An 18,175-nucleotide genomic window follows, 5' to 3' on the forward strand; every position below is an offset into this window, starting at 1 on the left:
CTGCATAAGAAGACCACTCAGGTGACTAAGAAAATCTGGTCTCTGTGCACAGGTGGTAACTATAGACAGAATTCTTAATGCTTGTGGCAATTAAGGAAAAGTTAATTAAGAATACAGGACCACCAAAAATGGACAGGTGGTTCTTTTTGAGAAGCGGTCACTTGTTTGAATTCTCTTCTTTGCATATTGTTTGGTAACCACAAATAAGGTTACTTTATAACGTTAACACACAAGAAAAACAACTTTCATCTCACCAGTCCTCCCCCAACCACGGCAACACTCTTCTGTTTCTCCATGTTTGGTGTGTAGAAATGTCTCGGCAGCTGAGGTTACCCAGTCCGGACGTCCCTCTATCTGGGTTACTTCCAAATTCTGCTTACGCAACACAGTATGGGTGCACCGTTACCGTTAGGTAACCAGTTTTGGAAGGCTGACTCCAGCAGTGGCAATTGCCTATGCAATAAACAAATAAGATAGTATCAACTCATTTCCTTAGACATAAAAATATGAGCTATCTTTCTAGACAATGATCAAAGATAAAGGTACAAACATTGTCTTGATATGCCAAAAGTCATCTTGCCAGACCCATATAGTAGATGCACATGTGGCCACGCATATGAGATTACTGCACAAAGTAACCCTTTCACAGTTCTATGCGGTTGTTCTTGCGAGATTTTACATCGAAAGATTTGGTGAATACAGTTTACCTTGAGCTCACTCTTTCCTAGGGTGTAGATTGCAGGTAATTCACGTCAAAGTCCCAAACAAACGGACAATGCGCGCGAAGTGCGATGTTGAACCTGCACTTTGACCTCTTCAACTCTAACCCCTGACCTGAGGTCATACCCATCAGCCACCGCGGGGAAACATGGAAGGAATCGGGACAGAAATCACTCACAAAATCCGGGTAAATATGCTCAAATTCTGCTTTATGTTAATGGTTAATCGCAAGTACGGTTGAGTAAGGGTATTGAAGATGGTTTGTAGATTGTAACAGTATCGTTTATAGTCAGTTTGAAGTCTCGGTAGCACAGAAAATGGTCACGATTTTACATCTCTCTTGTTCCCCCTTGCTACCCAAGCCGGCTTCCATGAACTCGAAATTTATGAAATAAAGAATTTTAATTACATCATCCAATACTTCAGTTATGATGCCTATGCGACATGATTAAGTGTATGATAGAGACTGTGAAATAAATGAAAATATACATGTCCTATGTTTTTGTTTTTTTCTCTGCAGAGCGCCATAAAAGCAAAGCTCGTGGACCTGGGAGCCTACGTAGGTGAGTTGTTTTGTTACAAATTATTTACTCCCTATAAAAATCAGGGGAGGAAAATACATGCATTATTGTGTTCCTCGATGTTTCTTGCTGATGTTTGTTGGTCTTGTCTTGCTGTGTTGTCTTTCTCCCTAAATTTGTTTGTAAGTGGCACTATCCCTTAGCCAGTATAATACCCTTCGGTGTATTGAAATGCCATGTAAAGGAAACAAGTAAAACAGTTCAGCTTTGCTAATCTCCAAGCAGGTGTTGGGGTAAAAGATCGTCATGCATCTGAATGCTGGGATTATCTAACACTTAGGATAGATACCCCTACTTCTACTCATTAAATACTGTATGAGTGTACTTGTTGACAATGAGTTCCAGTAAAGTCCTATGATATGGCTTTGATGATGCAATACAACTGAGACAGACAGACAAACAAACTGTTGTTCCGTCCCCAGACGATGAGCTGCCAGACTACATCATGGTCATGGTGGCCAACAAGAAGAGCCAGGCCCAGATGACGGAGGACCTCTCCCTGTTCCTGGCCAACAACACTGAGAAGTTCACTGCATGGTCAGAATATAACATTTCTACCTTACCACACACTATAGAATACAGTGGACTACTACTTCACACTGTAGATTTTTTCATAGCAAGAAGAATTAAGGTATCTGGACAACATGGCCCCGAGAATTTGGCCCCTAGTCAATCAGGAAGTTATGGTTAGTGTTAGGCATCCAATTGACGGAAACATTTCGAAGTCATCCTGCTTTACCTAGGCATGATGTCTTGCTGGGTTCTGAGTTGTCCTACATTCATGTAGTAAAGCCCTTTGTAACATACACTTTCTGTCACTGGTTTTGGAGAGATGGAAGTAAAAGTTCCATAAAATCGATCCCGTAAGAAGTGCGGTTTGTCAATGAAGGTTAGACATCCAGGTAATAAGATACGCAAGAAAACAGTGTACTTACTCAAGCAACTGAATAGATTTTGGAAACAGACTTTTCAGGTAGCATCCACTTCCTTTCACCAGTCAGTGACAAAAAGGTAGTGGATGCATGCATGTGGTTTGTATATGTTATACATTTCACATTCACTAAGGTGGGCGGTTCCAGTTGTCTTGTATGAGAGTTTGCTTTTCCAACGATTTGCCAAATGATACAAAAACTTGTGCAAGTAATGATAAAAACTGTTTCTTTTCCCAGGCTGCATGGAGTCCTGAGTAAGCTACAGAATGCCACAGAAGGAGAAGTGAACTCAGTGTTCCAGCAGGGTAAGAAAACAAATTATCTATAAGATATATTGATGAAAATGTCTGCATTTACATGTGATCAACTCTGTTGATCTGTAAGAAGTGATCATTCTCTTGTATTAAGCATTTTATTTTGGCCTTTTGTTCAAAGTAGCCTGTGCTTTACACTCAAGTTTCATATGTGTATCTATCATCTTTCCATGTTACCATTATGCTTTTTTGGAGTGTCAAAGGGGTGTAAGGTAGAAGACCATACAAAAATCACATTGATCTATTCTACAAAGATATTTTTTCTGTTCTTCATGTACAGAGTCTGACGCTGTGAGTAGGAGTACCTCAGCCAAGGCCATGACAGCAGTGACCAGTCAGAAGTCATCGGTCCCAGCTGTAGCCAGCGTCCCGACACCTGCTGTGTCCACCCAGCACCTGGCAGCAGACCCAGCACCTGTGGCCGCTGCACCTGTTGCACCTGTGGCCCAGGCCCCCGTGCTGATCCCCCCTCCGGCTGTCCCCCCTCCGGAACCCATCATCTCCATCAAGCCTGACGACTCTGACATGATGGAGGAGCTGGAAACTGAGGTACTGTAGATCATGAAATCATCAGGACTAGCTAAAACTATCATGTAGTGAACTGTTCAGGGAGGAAGAAAGAGGCAACGGAAAAGAGTGGGAATAAGACATGTATCAGAGAAAGGACAGGCATGATACTATGACAGGAAAACAAGAAAAGTAGAAAAAACTGGTTGCTAGATGTTATGAGGTGTCCCGACAGTCAAATACTCAGTAGATATACTATGGGATAGATGATATGAGATGAGACCACTTTGAAAGTACCAAAGCAGCAGGAGCTTTCATGTTGCCTGGTACTTCATTTGCGGAGCAAATACGCATGTACATTGTATGGGGGGGGCAGTGTCATTTGAATATTCAAAAATGGATTTGAGGATCTTTGTGTGGGTAGGTCTTGACTTAACAGATTTTAGCAAGATTAGCCTGGTCCAGCAACTATTGTAAGAACTCTTCACAATTGGTACTTTCTGTTCCAGGAGCATGTGCACACCCCCGCTGTGGTGGTACAGTCCAGACCCCATGCAGCAGCCCCTGTACAGTACCAGACTGTCACCACCTCCCCTCCCAAACACAGACCTTCAGCTGTGGCAAGGCCTGCAGCTAAACAGTCATCTGTACAGTACCTACCACAGGTTAGTTACACTTACACACCCCAGTACAGTACCTACCACACCCCAGTACAGTACCAGACTGTCACCACCTCCCCTCCCAAACACAGACCTTCAGCTGTGGCAAGGCCTGCAGCAAAACAGTCATCTGTACAGTACCTACCGCAGGTTAGTTACACTTACACACCTATGTACAGTACCCCTCCCCCCAACACACACACCTGAGTACAGTACCAGACTGTCACCACCTCTCCTCCCAAACACAGACCCACAGCCGTGGCCAGGCCTGCAGCTAAACAGTCATCTGTACAGTACCTACCACAGGTTAGTTACACTTACACACCTCTGCACAGTACCCCTCCCCCCAACACACACACCCCATTACAGTACCAGTCTATCACCACCTCCCCTCCCAAACACAGACCTTCAGCAGTGGCCAGGCCTGCAGCTAAACAGTCATCTGTACAGTACCTACCACAGGTACATGTATGTTACACTTACACACCCCTGTACAGTACCTACCACAGGTACCTGTTTGTTTGATTGCATGTTTGCTTGTTTTATAGTGAATAAATTGATAAGCCCAGAGTAACAGTGTTAGGAATAGTTCATCACAAACATTGTTGTATTTCCCAGTCTCCAGTGAAGCCCCGGCTTGCTGCAGTGTCCAGTCGTAGCAGCCACCATAGCAGGGAGGTGTCGAGTCAGCATGTCTCACAGGTAAAAAAACATTTAGTTTTTTATTTATCAGTTCATGTATTTAATCCACCCACCTGTACTTTGCAAATCAGTGGTGCATATTGAAGGCATCCAGTGTACTAGACTTGATGAAAATTCAATGTCGTATGCCACAGACGTATGCCATCTTCTGTTTTTACTTGTAAATCCTTCCCTCCCCTTTGCTGCTTTAGTTCTCACTCCCTCGCCAATATCAGTATTGTCCACTAACTTCATTTTCCAGAAAAAAAAAAATGACATGGTGCATGGCATTCATTGTCCTTGAAAAGAATCTCATGATGTATCTGTATAGCCAGTATAACTGCCCTTCGGTGTAACACACCAGCTTCGCAGGCACGCATCGCAAATGCAAGTTGCACAACATTCATTTTCCGGGGAAAAAAACATGATATTTTCTTCTCTCCCTTGGACCAGGTCCACCCTGTTGCCAGGAAGCGCAAGACTCCGTCCTCCGTTGTCGGATCCGTGATCCTGTCGACGGCGCCGGACTACGAGTCAGAGGAGGAGGAACCCCTCAGGAAGGGGGTGGCCAGTACCGTGAAGGTACCCGAGAGAAGGTGAGCTGTTTGTGTTTGTGTTTATTTTTTTGTTTGTTTGTAGTACACAACTTGTAGACTAGCTCATGGTGTAACAACCTATAAGGTCCTATGTACTTGAGAGCTCTCCTATTCATTCTGTATGACAGTATCTGTATAGCTGGTAGACCTGCATAACACACACCAGCTTCTAGTGAGGGTAAGCTCTACTTGTTTTATCCAGTAGAAGTTATCTATGACTATGACTATAGTATGAGTGAACAAATATTGCTACCTAGATGCTTCTGATGTAAACAGACCCTTCTTGTAGTATTATTCATTGACGGATCCTGAAATTTCTTTGTTCCCTGCAGACCCAGCCTGCCTCCCTCCAAACAGGCAAACCGCTCCCTGCTGCTGAGGGCCATCTCTGAGGCCAACCAGTCCGCCGGCAAGGCCAGGGGCAGACAGGAGCACGCACACACACAGGAGGTCATGGTGCAGCCCATGCAGGTAAGACATGAACACACATACACACACACAGGAGGTCATGGTGCAGCCCATGCAGGTAAGACATGAACACACACACGCACACACACACACACACACACACACAGACATATGCACACACACACAGGAGGTCATGGTGCAGCCAATGCAGGTAAGACACACACACACACACACATACTCAAAGTCTTACATATTTGTAGTGCATAAAGCTGGATTTATTTAGAAAGACAACTATAGATGTACATGTACATGCATGCAGTCATACATACAAAGAGGACATGTCAGATATGTATTGCAGATGTATTGAGGCTGAGAATCGTGATGATTTTACCTTTCTACATCTGTTTGGAGATTAGTTGTTATCCATAGAATCAAGTTTGTGTGTCCTTAGAGTTAAATTAACTGTATGCATTAAAACATGTTGTTCCTGTCCCCACCAGTATGACCCCATGGTGGGGTCGGCTGCCAGTATGGAGTACCATCCAACCAGCTACAGGCCGACTGTGCGGGTCGAAGGTCACCAGATGGGGGGTTACCGAAATTTTCGGAATGTGGTCTCCAGAACGATCCAGCCCAGCCCTGTCCAGGAGGAGGGTAGGTGTTGTAGTCACGTTGTTACAAGTGTCTGCTTTTTTTTTGGTATCATGAAAAGGTAGAAGGTAGTCCCATAGCCTTTTGAGGCAGTGGGTTGTTGTCCACTGTGTCTAAGGCATGTTATTGGAAGGCGGAGCCCACCCCTCTCCTTCCACCGTCTTGTACCTCCCCAACGGAAGTTAGGTACCCATTTACACCTGGTGACCAGGTGGGATGAAGAAAGGACACGTCGTCTAGTCAGAAATGCCAGGGATCAAACCCGTAACCTGTTGATCTACAGCCACTATGGGTGGATACCGGTTTGGCTTAATAAGGTCCAAGTCCAGGTTTAGGTCCAGAGATTTAGGTTCAGGTCCGGACCTGAACTTGGACCTGATCCTGTCTAGTTGACATGTTTTGTTTTATCAAACCAATATTAAAAATTGAGAATTAAGACTGACATGCATGACTACAAAAGTTTCTTGGTGAGAAGACTTTCAAGACAAACCAGTACTTGATATTTTAATGTTGCACTTATTTTAAATGCCTTTTTTTGTCAGAGGGGAGACTCAAAACACTTTTCATCAAACAAAATGGAAAAATACAATTGTACTTTGTTCATTTTTTTTTTTTTTGGACTTAGGTTTTCGGCTATCAGTTTTTTTGGACTCGGTTCTTGGATGTTATACAGGTCCGAATCAGGTCCAGTGAACCGGTATCCACCCCTAATAGCCACTAAGCCATTTAACACCACCTTATGATGTAGGTGTCATAAAAACCATGAAAACGAAAGCATCGCAAACATTTCAAAGATTTACAGTTCCATTGAACAAGGTAAAGGCAGTGTTGGTTCTAACTTGGTACCACAGGCAACCCCTAACTTAAGGAAACTGAAACTTTAGAGCTAATCTGTGAATCTGGTCAAACATAGGGAAACAAGCTATATTCTAAAATGGTTGCCTCCCCTGCAGAAGCTTGAAAGAAAAATAGAAACAAAGTGATAGTTTTTATAGATCATTAATGTTCCACCTGTATTCAGTTGTTTACCTGAGTGTATAGCTAGTTTCTCTGTTTGAAATGCAGATGTGCAGTTTGATGCATTGTCGAAGTTGAAGGCCTGTGAGCCATAAAAAAACATTAAAAGAACATGTACAGACATCAGGGTTTTTTCTAGAAAAATTAAACAAGAGGGAGCACACACAGGCGAGGGAGAATCTGTCACTGAGGGAAGTCTGCATGCTGGGGATTAAGCTTAAATTTGAATTTGACAAGGGGGCACTAGGCCGAAACAAGAGGGCGCAGCGCCCCTCTTTCCCAATTTAGATGAACCCTTGATATGGTATCAGGCATGGTCTAAACAAGAACTGTTTGCAGGTTAGGGGCCCTCACCTTTGACCTCGTGCATGAGCAATTCAAACCATGCACTGACTTATTGCCTCACCTATGTGTAGACTACCAGGAGCACGACCTGGCGTCCCCGCCCGGCGACCGGAGAAACGTCGTTACAAAGGAGCAAGAAGATGACGACGAAGGAATCGGGCCTGACGACGGGCGTTCAGTCGCGATCGCGTGGCACGTGGCGGGCCGACAGACTGCCGCCACCGTCAGCCGCGTCCCCGTGGTCAGCAGGGTCGCCATGGAGACCAGGAGAGTCATCCAAGACAGGTGGGTGGTGTCATCGCCCTTTACATGAACAGGAGTCACTGACCTGGGAATGGGTGGGGTCATCGACCTAGAAGTATCTTGTAGCCTCCCTAATTGATATATTTCTCCATATTCATTGTTGCGTCTCTTTTTTTGCTGATTTGAAATGCGAGATTGAAGGGAAAGACTTTCCAAATCGTTTACGTGTTGCAAACTAAGGAAGTAAAAAAAGTACAGACATGCATGCACCCAGTAATTGACCTGCCTGACACCAAGGTCTGTGTGTGTGTGTGTTGTTTTGCTAGGACTCCGCCCAAGACAGTCCCCATCAGCCCCATCTTCACTGTCACCTTGGACGGAGAGCCTTCCGCCCGACAGACACTGTGAATAGTTTTTCTGTCTTTCACTCTCACTTTCGTCTGTAAACTTTCACACCTGTTTAGGACTGAGGCTTACGGGACATTATTGGTTTTGATGAAAAGTGACCCAAAAAAGGGACATACTAAAATTGGGAGGTTTGCAGACAGACAGATTTACAGACAGATTTACAGGTGGCAATGGCAGCATCCAAAGGGCAAAAGCAGTATCCAATTGGCCACCATTGGCTACTGTCATCGATACTGCCATTGTCACCAGTAAATCTGCTTGGAGATTAGTTCGCTTACATTTTTTCTGGGCTTCAAATTGTGAATGTTTTGTTTTGTTGTTCTGTATTTGCTCTGTCTTAAGATCAGAGGGTTTTTTTGTTTCCCATTTTGGCAGTTTTGCCAAATGATATCTCTTTAAACTTATATGAAAAGCAAGCAATTAAATCAGTCTTGCTCTTCTAAAAAAAAGCCAGAAAATCATCAATGTCCTGATTTATCGGTACTACTCAGCACTTTCTTTTGTCACAAGTTGTTCTGTTGTCTTTTCTAATGGCTTGGCACTCCTGTCCTTTTCTTTGTATCATCCTTCACTCTGTTGTTATCAGTAAAGGCACATTTATATAACACAGATATCAATGTTGTTGGAACAAGTCAGTTTTCAAGTTATACCAGATGTAACCCTGTATCTTCTGCTGTAAGGAATAAAGCATACACGTAAAATTGTAACAAGCGATCAAGAGGAAAACAGAAAGCTGAGAAAAAAAGCCCAGACTCTGTTTTCAAGTTGATGATATAGCAATTTTTAAATCTGAGAACCAAAAAAGAATTGGTGTAGCCTAATGATCTTCCGAGTAGATGTTTTTATCTATTCATTTATTTCATCTAAAGACAACTGGGTTGCCCATTCAGTAAAACTTATGAAAATTTAATTTCCAAGAGGGCCCAGTATATAACATCTACTAACATAATTCAACCAGGGTACATAACTCCGCCACCCTGAAAAGATCTCCAACCCTACGTCCCCCAGTATAATGCACACCTGTATATCTAAACTGTGCATACCTGGGGGGTGCTGCACTAGAGATATGTCAAACCCACTGTTTTTCAATGTGGTGGATTTATGTAACCCGGTGGATTAATGTTAATGGAGGTTACCAATGAAATGATTGCTGGTGTACTTACTCCATTTTTCCTTGACCAATCAGAGACCTGCCCAAGAAGCGGCCAGCCAGTCCCAAGTTCATTGTGACGCTGGACGGCGTTGACCCGCCGCCAGGGCGCGGGAGCTCGGGTGACGAGGCTGACGACGAAGCCGGGGAGGGGAGCGGGCCGTCTGAACCAGAGGTCTGTTTTTGTTTGTTTGTTTGTTTGTTTGTTAAACCATCTCTAGCTGTAACACACCAGTTTTGTTACTGTTCAGGTACAAGCAGCACAAGACCAAACCATTAAGTTTGTTTTGCATAACATTGAGACCACCTCTAGACTTAACACATCAGTTTTGTGCAGTAGGTGCAAGCTGTGTAAGACCAGACTGTAAGGTTTGATCCAATCTAGGATGGACCCCTACTCTTTTTGATAAATGTGAAACTTTAGATTCTAAGTCAACAACCCTAACCACAAGTCCACCCTGCCACCTCAGGTACCTTCCAAGAGGATGAGAGTGTCGCCCAATATGGCTCCTCCCAGGGTACAGCGGATCTTACCTGGTGGTAGCCATGGCAACGTGCAGCAGGTCACCTTCACCTTGGACGACTCTGATGGTACGTGGGTCAAGTTTTTTTTGTGTGTGTTTTTATCCATTCTCCTCCCTGAGAGAGATACAGCCAGGTCTGTTCTACTAGCCAATGGCTGTTACAAAGGGCTAGCTCTGGGGATGTTGATAATATACAAGATACAATGAAACGTATAGAACAATTATGAGCTACTGTTCACAGTATGCCTGATAGATGTCATTTTACAGGCACTGGGTCAACACTCGTGTTCAGTAGAAAGTGATGATCTGATTTTAGTTTTAGGCCACATCAATTAATTTTGTCTGTTTTCAGATCAAGGAATGTAATCATGCTGAACCTTTAAGTGTTTGGGGAATTCTGTACTTTTTTCTGGCAGTAAATATTGTTTAGATGTGATTAAAAGATGCTGTGAAACTTTCAGATTTCACAGTACATGTACTGTAAATTTTTGCGAGGATTGAATTTTGCACTAGAAGGACTAGAAGGAGAAATGAGTTTTTGCAGTGTTTCATGTTCGCTGCTGAAACAGTTCTGTAGTATAGTTACTGTAGTAACAAATGTGGCGTCATGTGGCGCAAGTGTAGAGCGCGCGGCTGTCAAACAATAGGGCCCGGGATCTAATCCAAGTGTGCCCAGAGACATGTCCGAACTTGCGCCCGACGTTGTGCCCTTGGGAAAGGCACTTTACACGGCTTTCCTCACTTCACTCAGGTGTAAATGAGTACCTAGCTCTTCTAGAGTTGGGGACGTCCCTCGGATAGGACGTTAAATGGAGGTCCCGTGTTTGAGGAGAGTCACACCTTGAGCACGTAAAAGAACCCACCACATCTTTCGAAAAAGAGCAGGGGCATGCCCCGGTGTGAGTGGACCAAAAACATTCCGGCCTAAATGGGTTAGGGAATTTCCCGAGCAGCCTTCGTAACCCCCGCTTCTCCTAATGGGTCAGTGAAGTCAATACTTGTCTCGAGCATTGATATTTCTGACCTAGGGTGAAGAGATGCTGCTACAGTAACAATTGAGCCGACTTTCTTTGTAAATCGATGGCTCTTACGAATTGATTAAAAAAAACACACAAAAAACACAATTGAACTGCATGATTGCAGTGTCATGATTTCACAATGGAATGGTCACTGTGAAGATAAAGCCACTTCAAACATTTACAAGTTGAAGTTCACCTTATCATCTATTTCCCCAGCAGAAGAGATGGATGTGTCAACTGGTGAGGCGGCTGCTCTGGTGGAGAAGAAGGCGGAGCGCTGCCACTTCTGGCCGGCCTGCAAGAACGGAGACGAGTGTCCCTTTATGCACCCCAACACTCCCTGCAGGTAACACGACACCTAGCTTTAGTACAAAGTAGATGATTTATGTTATGAAAAATGCTGTTGTAGTGTATATTGACTGACTGCTGCAAGAAATAGACGAGCCTGGAGACAGATCTCCATCTTCACTGCTACCTTGTCCCCCCAACGACCCGGAGGTCAAGGGACTAGGTAGGTAGGTAGGTAGTGTATATTGCTGCTTTTGTTAATGTTTGATATGTTACGCCCCGGACTACCTGAAACACGGGTCAAATGTTTTATCGATCCTGGTTTAACAAATAAACTTAAAATTAAGTGTAGCAAAACTGCACACAAAACGCAGTAAATTTCTATTAGGCTGCACCAAGTAATTTTTATGGATGACGTCCTTTGGAGACCCTAAATCTAATGCGAGAGCGCGAAAAAAAACAAGAAGGGCCGAAAAAAACAAGATGCCTAGATTTGAAATATAATGGTCGACGACACATGTTAGGACATAAATTGAATGAGAGAACACAGTGTAACAACTAATAATTATTCTATTCATCCTGAAAACAGCAATAATTTGAATAAATCAGTTGAAGTTAAACAGCAGTTGTTGTCCTGTCCTGTTTCTTTCCATATCCCATTGATTTGCGGCACTGTCGTAACTCTTTGGTCATAGTTACAGGAAGCGGAATTTCTTGTTTTTTTTCTGGGAACAGACCAAAATCAATGCGCGCGCGGACGTCATCCATAAAAATGACTTGGTGTAGCCTTATGCAATGCCATGTTTACACTCCTTGTTGTTTGGCAGGAATTTCCCGAACTGTAAGTTTGGAGAGAAGTGTCTGTTCATCCACCCCAACTGCAAGTTCGACGCCAGGTGCTCGCGGAAGGACTGTCCGTTCACTCACGCCAGCAAGAGGCAGATCAGCCCTGCAGCCGCGGCCTTGCCGTACTACCCAAGTAAGCATGGATTTGATTAATCATGGAAGCTCATCTGTGTTGGTAGTAATCATAGTCCTTACCTTAGACCTTAGATCCTCCCGCAACTTTGTTGCATAGGTCAACTTGGCTTCGGATACTTCTTCTCCAAAGGTTGCGGTCTTGTGCCGCTACTGCCATTTCCTCCAGTGAATGTAATCCCAGCTTCTTCCCGTCGTTTTGCAGTGTTCGCCTGAGAGTGACCTTAGGCCGTCCTCTCGGACGAGTGCCTTTCGGTTTCCAGGTCATGGCAATTCTAGTCGTTCTGTGCTCGGGTAACCTCCACGCATGTCCGGCAAAGGTTAATCTTCTTTTCATTACAATTGTGCTAAGAGGGGGGACTTTTGCTCTTTGTATAAAGTACAAAGCTTATATAAGTTTCTTCCAACACTAAAGGTATACATGGATCAAACTTTCAACATCCATACTGCTGCCTTGTTCAGGATCATTATTACAATTGATTTGTTTTATATTTTTCTTTTTTTTTCTATTTAAGTAAGTTAAGCACCATACAAGGCTCATAAGCCACTCAAATGTTTTGGGTTAAACTACAAAATGTATATTGGATTGTGATATTGACAGTGTCTGTTAAAACCTTTAAGGTTATACTCATATCAGGGATTACCAATCATGAGGAAGCTAGTTCCATAGAGAGGTAGTTCTAGGAAAGAAACTTTTTGGCATGGCACTTCCTCCTGAGATCTGGAGTATGGAGGAAGAAAGGATGATTTGCCGCGTGTAAAGTGGCAAGTTTTTACTAAGATAGTTCCGAGGTGTCATACAATTGTGAATGAAGCTTGAAAGGTGCCCTAAGCGATTTCAGGGGGTAAAACTTGACATATTCTGGGTAAAATAATTCTGTTTTGTGAGCTTGAAATTGACATTTGCTTCCCCATATTAGCACGTGTGCATCATTATTTCAGACTCTGGGTGTTTAAAAATAGCACAGAAGCAAGCCACAAAAGGAGTATTTTATTTATTGGGTCCCCCAAAAAATCAGCCCAGAATCCAGCCGTAACCGTGTTCTGTCGACAATTTTCGGTAACTTCCGGCCGCGTGACGTCACAATGCCCAAGCACATTGAGCCATGTGATTATTTCTTCGGATGCATTCGGGACTTATCGGTCAGAATCGTGCATGTTCGGAAGATTTGAAATGATGGCTGGCCTCCAAGTGCTCAGATTTTCAATGAGTTCCCACCACACAACGACATCACATTTTTGCTCCATGATGGTCGATATGTGATGGTATAGTGTTATCTAAACTTAATATGGATAGAAATCAGAAAAAAATTGATTTTGAATATATGACTTTCAGCGCCCTAATATTGCTTAGGTTGCCTTTAAGAGCGTTTGCGGTAGAAATATCAATAGAGTTTGTTAGTAATTTACCAACCTTCCCACAGGTCCGGCCCAGCCCACCTTCACATTCCCCAGTCCGGTGGCCCCGCCGGCACCCAGCAAGCAGAACAAGCCGGTCTGTCGGTTCTTCCCCAACTGCACCAGGACAGACTGTACCTTCCTGCACCCCAAGGTAAGACTGACGGTCTTTTTCTGAAACTTTGTTGATCTCACTGTGGCACAACAGCTGTCTTAAGCCCCTGTCACACATTCAGGACCTTCCCACGACTTTGCTCCCAACCACTCGTACTCCCCAACCAAGGTTGGCCTGGGTTGGGAGTAGCCTGTAATCCATCCTGTTCCAGCTCCAGTTTGTTCCTCTGGTCACATCAAACAAAGTATGATTTTCCTGACTTTGATATTTCAAAATTCATAGATGGCTTGTACCATGGTGCAGATGACTTTTAAAAAGTAGTGGGCAACCTTGCCAACCAACTTCCAACCACAGATGACCTAGCTTGTGACTAACTGCAAACCATGGTCTGGAGAAGGCCGGGAGTAGCCTGAGTGTCATCCTGTTTAGTTTCAGCACACTGTAATTAAACAGGATGACGCTAACTGTGACTAAGGCTAGGTCGGGAGGCCATGGATGGCTATGTGTGACAGGGGCTTTACTGTACTGTCCGTGACATTTTTCCTCTCAATAGATTATTGATGCTCAAGCAAAACCAAAAAAAAAATTTTTCTCTTCTTTTCTGTCTGGTTCTATTTTCCCTACATCCTCGATCAGTCAGGGCCTGTACAGCTTTGGGCCTTCTCCCTGCTGAAGAGCTGTACAGTTGCCCTGACAGAGCGAGCATGTCCCAGGGCTGTCTCCACGACCCGTCCCTCCGTCCCAGGACCCGTCCCAGGACCCGTCCCTCCGTCCCAGGACCCGTCCCAGGACCCATCCCTCCGTCCCAGGACCCGTCCCTCCGTCCCAGGACCCGTCCCTCCGTCCCAGGACCCGTCCCTCCGTCCCAGGACCCATCCCTCCGTCCCAGGACCCGTCCCTCCGTCCCAGGACCCGTCCCTCCGTCCCAGGACCCGTCCCTCCGTCCCAGGACTCGTCCCTCCGTCCCAGGACGGAAATTTGCTTGTTGGGACGGGAAAAAATGTCACCCTGTCCGTCCCAAAAAATGGGAAGTTTGTGACATAAATCAAATAAAATTGATGAATATGCATCTTTGTAGGCTTAAAATTACACATTTTCAACAACGAAAATTAAGACATTGGATCCCAAAGAATGAGCGGGACAGAAAAAAGTTCAAAGCTGGAGACAGCCCTGGCATGTCCCCTACACCGCACACGTATACATGTACCGTATGTCTGCTCTGTCCCCAGTTCCCCTCTCCTGGCAGCTGGGGACTTCCCTTCTCTACTCACTACCCACACCGTAAAGTGAGTAGCCTTCCTCTGTGTTGAGTGTCGCTGTCTGTACCCAAAACCTTTCTGGCCATCCTCAATCTGAACGCTGTAAATTCATCTACTTTTGCTGTTGTTTTACATTGTACATGTATATTGGGGTAGGAGGGAGAAGGTTTCTTTTGTGGTGTTTTAGATTCATGGTCAGAACAATTCTGTTGTACAGTAGTGATACAGCAAAAAAGCATATTCATGGTGTCATGAATTTGCAATGGTGGGGTCAAAAAGCATGGCAAAATTTTCAAGATTTACTGTTATAAATATGTAAGACAATTAGTTATGGGGAGGAGCAAAAAGTAAACAAGGAAAATGTCTGTGTCTTATTAATGTCGATGTCTGTGCCAAAATCTTTTGTAGAAGTCTCGGGTCTGTAATTTTCTCTCTACATATGATCCCATATCTATATGTATGTATGCATATAAAGTCCATACAATGCTATCCACGAAATACATCATGCAGTCTTTTGAGTAAGTTTTACTTTTCCCAAGAATTTTTATTTTTACCAGCATATGATGACTGTATGACACCTTAGCATGCAGTTCATGCTGTCTTATTCAGGGCTGTTTGTTTATTTGTTTTTGTTTGTTTGTTTTCAAGGCATGTCACTACGGACTATCCTGCACCAGGCCTGACTGTGTCTTCACACACCCCAGCCTGCCACCACCCTCTGCATTCAAGTGGAGCGCCTCCCGCCACATCAGGTTGGTACTGCAGGGAAAGGGGGACATGACGTGGAAATGTATCGTGAAATAGAAATTATTGCTTTGCATTGTTTCTGGGTGATAGAATTGGGTTATCATTCTACATTTGTTACTTTATTATATTAAGCATAGGTATTTTGCATGTAGAAAGAATGTCATTTTTTTTTTATATCTGTGTGTTAGCTTCGAAATGACTAGAGAGATTAAGAAAACAATTTTATTTGCAAAGTGGATTATTCTAAAAGTTTGTTTTGATTAACACTCCAACAGAAATTCAGTTCATTTAGGCTAGCCAAACCGTAGTTGTCTTCTCCCAAACAGTAATATCAACCAAATTACTGACATTCTACAGGTAATCTGGTACATCATGCTTGACTGTCATCTTTATCTTGTTGGTTAATGTAACAAAATGTAACTTTGTCTTCTTTCAGTGAGAGGAAGTTTGCAGATGAGAGTAAGGTGACACACATACCAACACTCTCTTCATGATGTCTGCAGCAGAACTCTGAAGAACCACTAAAAGAAATACTCACAGCCATCACAGCAATGTTTTACTCTATTCATAGAGATATTGTTTTATTACTTTGCTGACTGTATTTTGGAAGCCAACAGTATTTTGGCATTTTGTTATCCTTGCACTATAAGTCTTGAGCAAGACAGAAGGCATTGATTTTTCTTGTCCATGACTAGATGCTGGTTTGTACCCCCTTTAAGGTTAACCAGAGGATATAGAAGACATGCACATGTATATAAGATAAGAAGGAAAGAAGGTACTAGTACATAGGTTATACCAAAGTCTGTATCGAAAAGATGAAATTAAAGACCACTGCCACCTAAAGCCCCCGTCACACATTCAGAACCTTTCCACAACTTATGCTCCCAAACACTCCCCAACCAAGGTTGGTGCTGGATTGGGTGCAGCCTGTAATCCATCCTATTCTAGCTAAAGTTCTCATCAGTTCTGCAGATTGCATCAAAGAAGAGCATGGCTCAAAATTTATAGTCATGTGGCTTAGACTAGTAGGCAACCGCGCTGACCAACTCCCAATTACATATGACCTTGCCCAGCACTTTCGAACCATGGTCTGGAAAAGGCAGAGAGGCCATGGTCGTCTGTGTGTGACAGAAGCTTTACGCTGCTGCCCCGCTGTCGGATTGTGGACGGCTCTCATGAACTGTGTCAGAACTTGATTTTTACTTCTCTTTAAGTTGCAAGTTACTTAGTTAGAATTGTAGCTGGGCAAAACAAAAGTACTGTTCATGAATTAAAGCCATATTTTCACCATTTTTAACCATCTCCCTATGATGGGGTTAACCATGAACTACGTGTACATCTCTTTTGATTATATGACATGTCATATCTGTTAGAGTTAGGACAATTCACTGTCTTAGAATGAATAGGTTCAGCATTTGAGTTGAGTTTTCAGTATTAGAGTATCATTTGATTTGTGGCACATTATTGGGTGTTACGTTAAGGCATCAGTGTGCTTCACAGCTTCAGAGGACGACCGATTTTCCATTTATGTGGAGTGTCTAGCAGTAAAGAGTATCCCACTACTGAATTGCAGGGTTAGGGATTGTCACCCCTACACCCCTATATAGTGTCATGCTGGATAGCAATGCGCTACAATGACTGTCCTTTGGTAGGGACGTTATGGTACCTGTCCTGTTTTTCAGGACAGGTACCCAAAGGTTTGGATAAGGCCACACCATTTTAATTTCTTGGTTAACGGAATTTTAAAAAAAATGCTAGATTAGAAAATCAACAGGAAAACAGAATCTCAGAGGAAAGTTTGTACTTTGGTGCACACAATTCCAGGGAGTGAACAGGGTCAGGTGCAAGTTTTCACCCCAGCCTTCTGTTTTCATGATTTTTATTGTGCTAAATTAAAAAAAAAAAAGATCTGTTAACCAAGAAATTGAATTAGTGTGGCCTTAAGTTAAAGAAGTGACTACACCTCTTGAGTAGAGTAGGATTAAGCCCTGGCTCAAACCAGTCAGTTACATGTACAACATACCTTGTATTGATGATCTATTCTAGAGAACTTGTGTGTAACACCCCTTACTTGATTATATACTACACTGTATATATGAAGTTGAACAGTATGAGAAAGAAAAATAGTGCATTATCTTACAATTGTTGCATACTATACTTCTGTAACACCTAACTGGAAACTTTTTTAGACGATAGAGAGAAAAGTCCATGTCTGCTTCTAAAGCCTCCATTTACCAAGCAAACATGTAAATATTGTTCATAATAAACTGTTACAAAGTGTGACATTATGAGTGATGCCATCCTTTTTGCTTCTTGTTCACGTAGCCAAGCCAAGAAGAAGAAGAAGAAAATTTCAATATATGAACAGAAATGACACAGTGGTGAAGTATAATTTGGGACATTTTTTTTTATATAAAGAAACATTTTTCTTAACTTCATGTTTGTTTTTTGTATCTTTTGAGGGAAAGACATCAAAGGATCTAAGTCTAAGAAAGTTAGATAGGAAATGCATCAATATTGTGTATGATATTCAAGACCGATAAAAGTGAGTGTATTTTGTGAGATACAGATTTCACTGGTATTAAACGATAAAATGTAACTTATTGTAGGCCATCAAACTCCAGGTAAAATATTT

At 43.1% G+C, this 18,175-nt stretch overlaps 2 protein-coding genes across 7 annotated transcripts in view; one reads left to right on the forward strand and one right to left on the reverse strand.

The window, feature by feature from the left end:
* LOC136433976 (kynurenine 3-monooxygenase-like) overlaps nt 1-821 on the reverse strand; it is a 14,021-nt gene extending 13,200 nt beyond the window's left edge. For 2 of the 3 annotated variants that reach the window (XM_066426612.1, XM_066426610.1), the window contains exons 1-2: nt 708-821; nt 255-453 (exon numbers count right to left, since the gene is read on the reverse strand). In XM_066426612.1, the coding sequence (XP_066282709.1) occupies nt 255-296 (42 nt within the window). In that variant the 5' untranslated portion in view covers nt 297-453; nt 708-821. The remainder of the gene's footprint in view (nt 1-254; nt 454-707) is intronic. The other variant, XM_066426611.1, reaches the window with a different exon arrangement.
* On the forward strand, nt 821-17,823 carry LOC136433973 (zinc finger CCCH domain-containing protein 14-like). 4 transcript variants are annotated; one of them, XM_066426600.1, is made up of 20 exons: nt 821-907; nt 1,241-1,283; nt 1,724-1,838; nt 2,471-2,538; nt 2,828-3,096; nt 3,564-3,719; nt 4,332-4,415; nt 4,848-4,990; nt 5,323-5,461; nt 5,899-6,052; nt 7,483-7,696; nt 7,981-8,058; nt 9,249-9,387; nt 9,683-9,803; nt 10,972-11,101; nt 11,871-12,022; nt 13,446-13,573; nt 14,764-14,820; nt 15,442-15,545; nt 15,977-17,823. In XM_066426600.1, the coding sequence occupies exons 1-20, from the start codon at nt 869-871 to the stop codon at nt 16,032-16,034; spliced, it is 2,391 nt and encodes a 796-aa protein (XP_066282697.1). In that variant the 5' UTR covers nt 821-868; the 3' UTR covers nt 16,035-17,823. The 4 variants fall into 4 exon arrangements, with proteins under 4 accessions (XP_066282697.1, XP_066282698.1, XP_066282699.1 ...); XM_066426601.1 differs by having other exon boundaries at nt 10,975-11,101; XM_066426602.1 differs by lacking the exon at nt 14,764-14,820.
* The last annotated feature ends 352 nt before the right edge of the window (nt 17,824-18,175 follow it).

Source organism: Branchiostoma lanceolatum, chromosome 4 (genome assembly GCF_035083965.1).
Source record: "Branchiostoma lanceolatum isolate klBraLanc5 chromosome 4, klBraLanc5.hap2, whole genome shotgun sequence".
NCBI classification, from domain to species: Eukaryota; Metazoa; Chordata; class Leptocardii; order Amphioxiformes; family Branchiostomatidae; genus Branchiostoma; species Branchiostoma lanceolatum.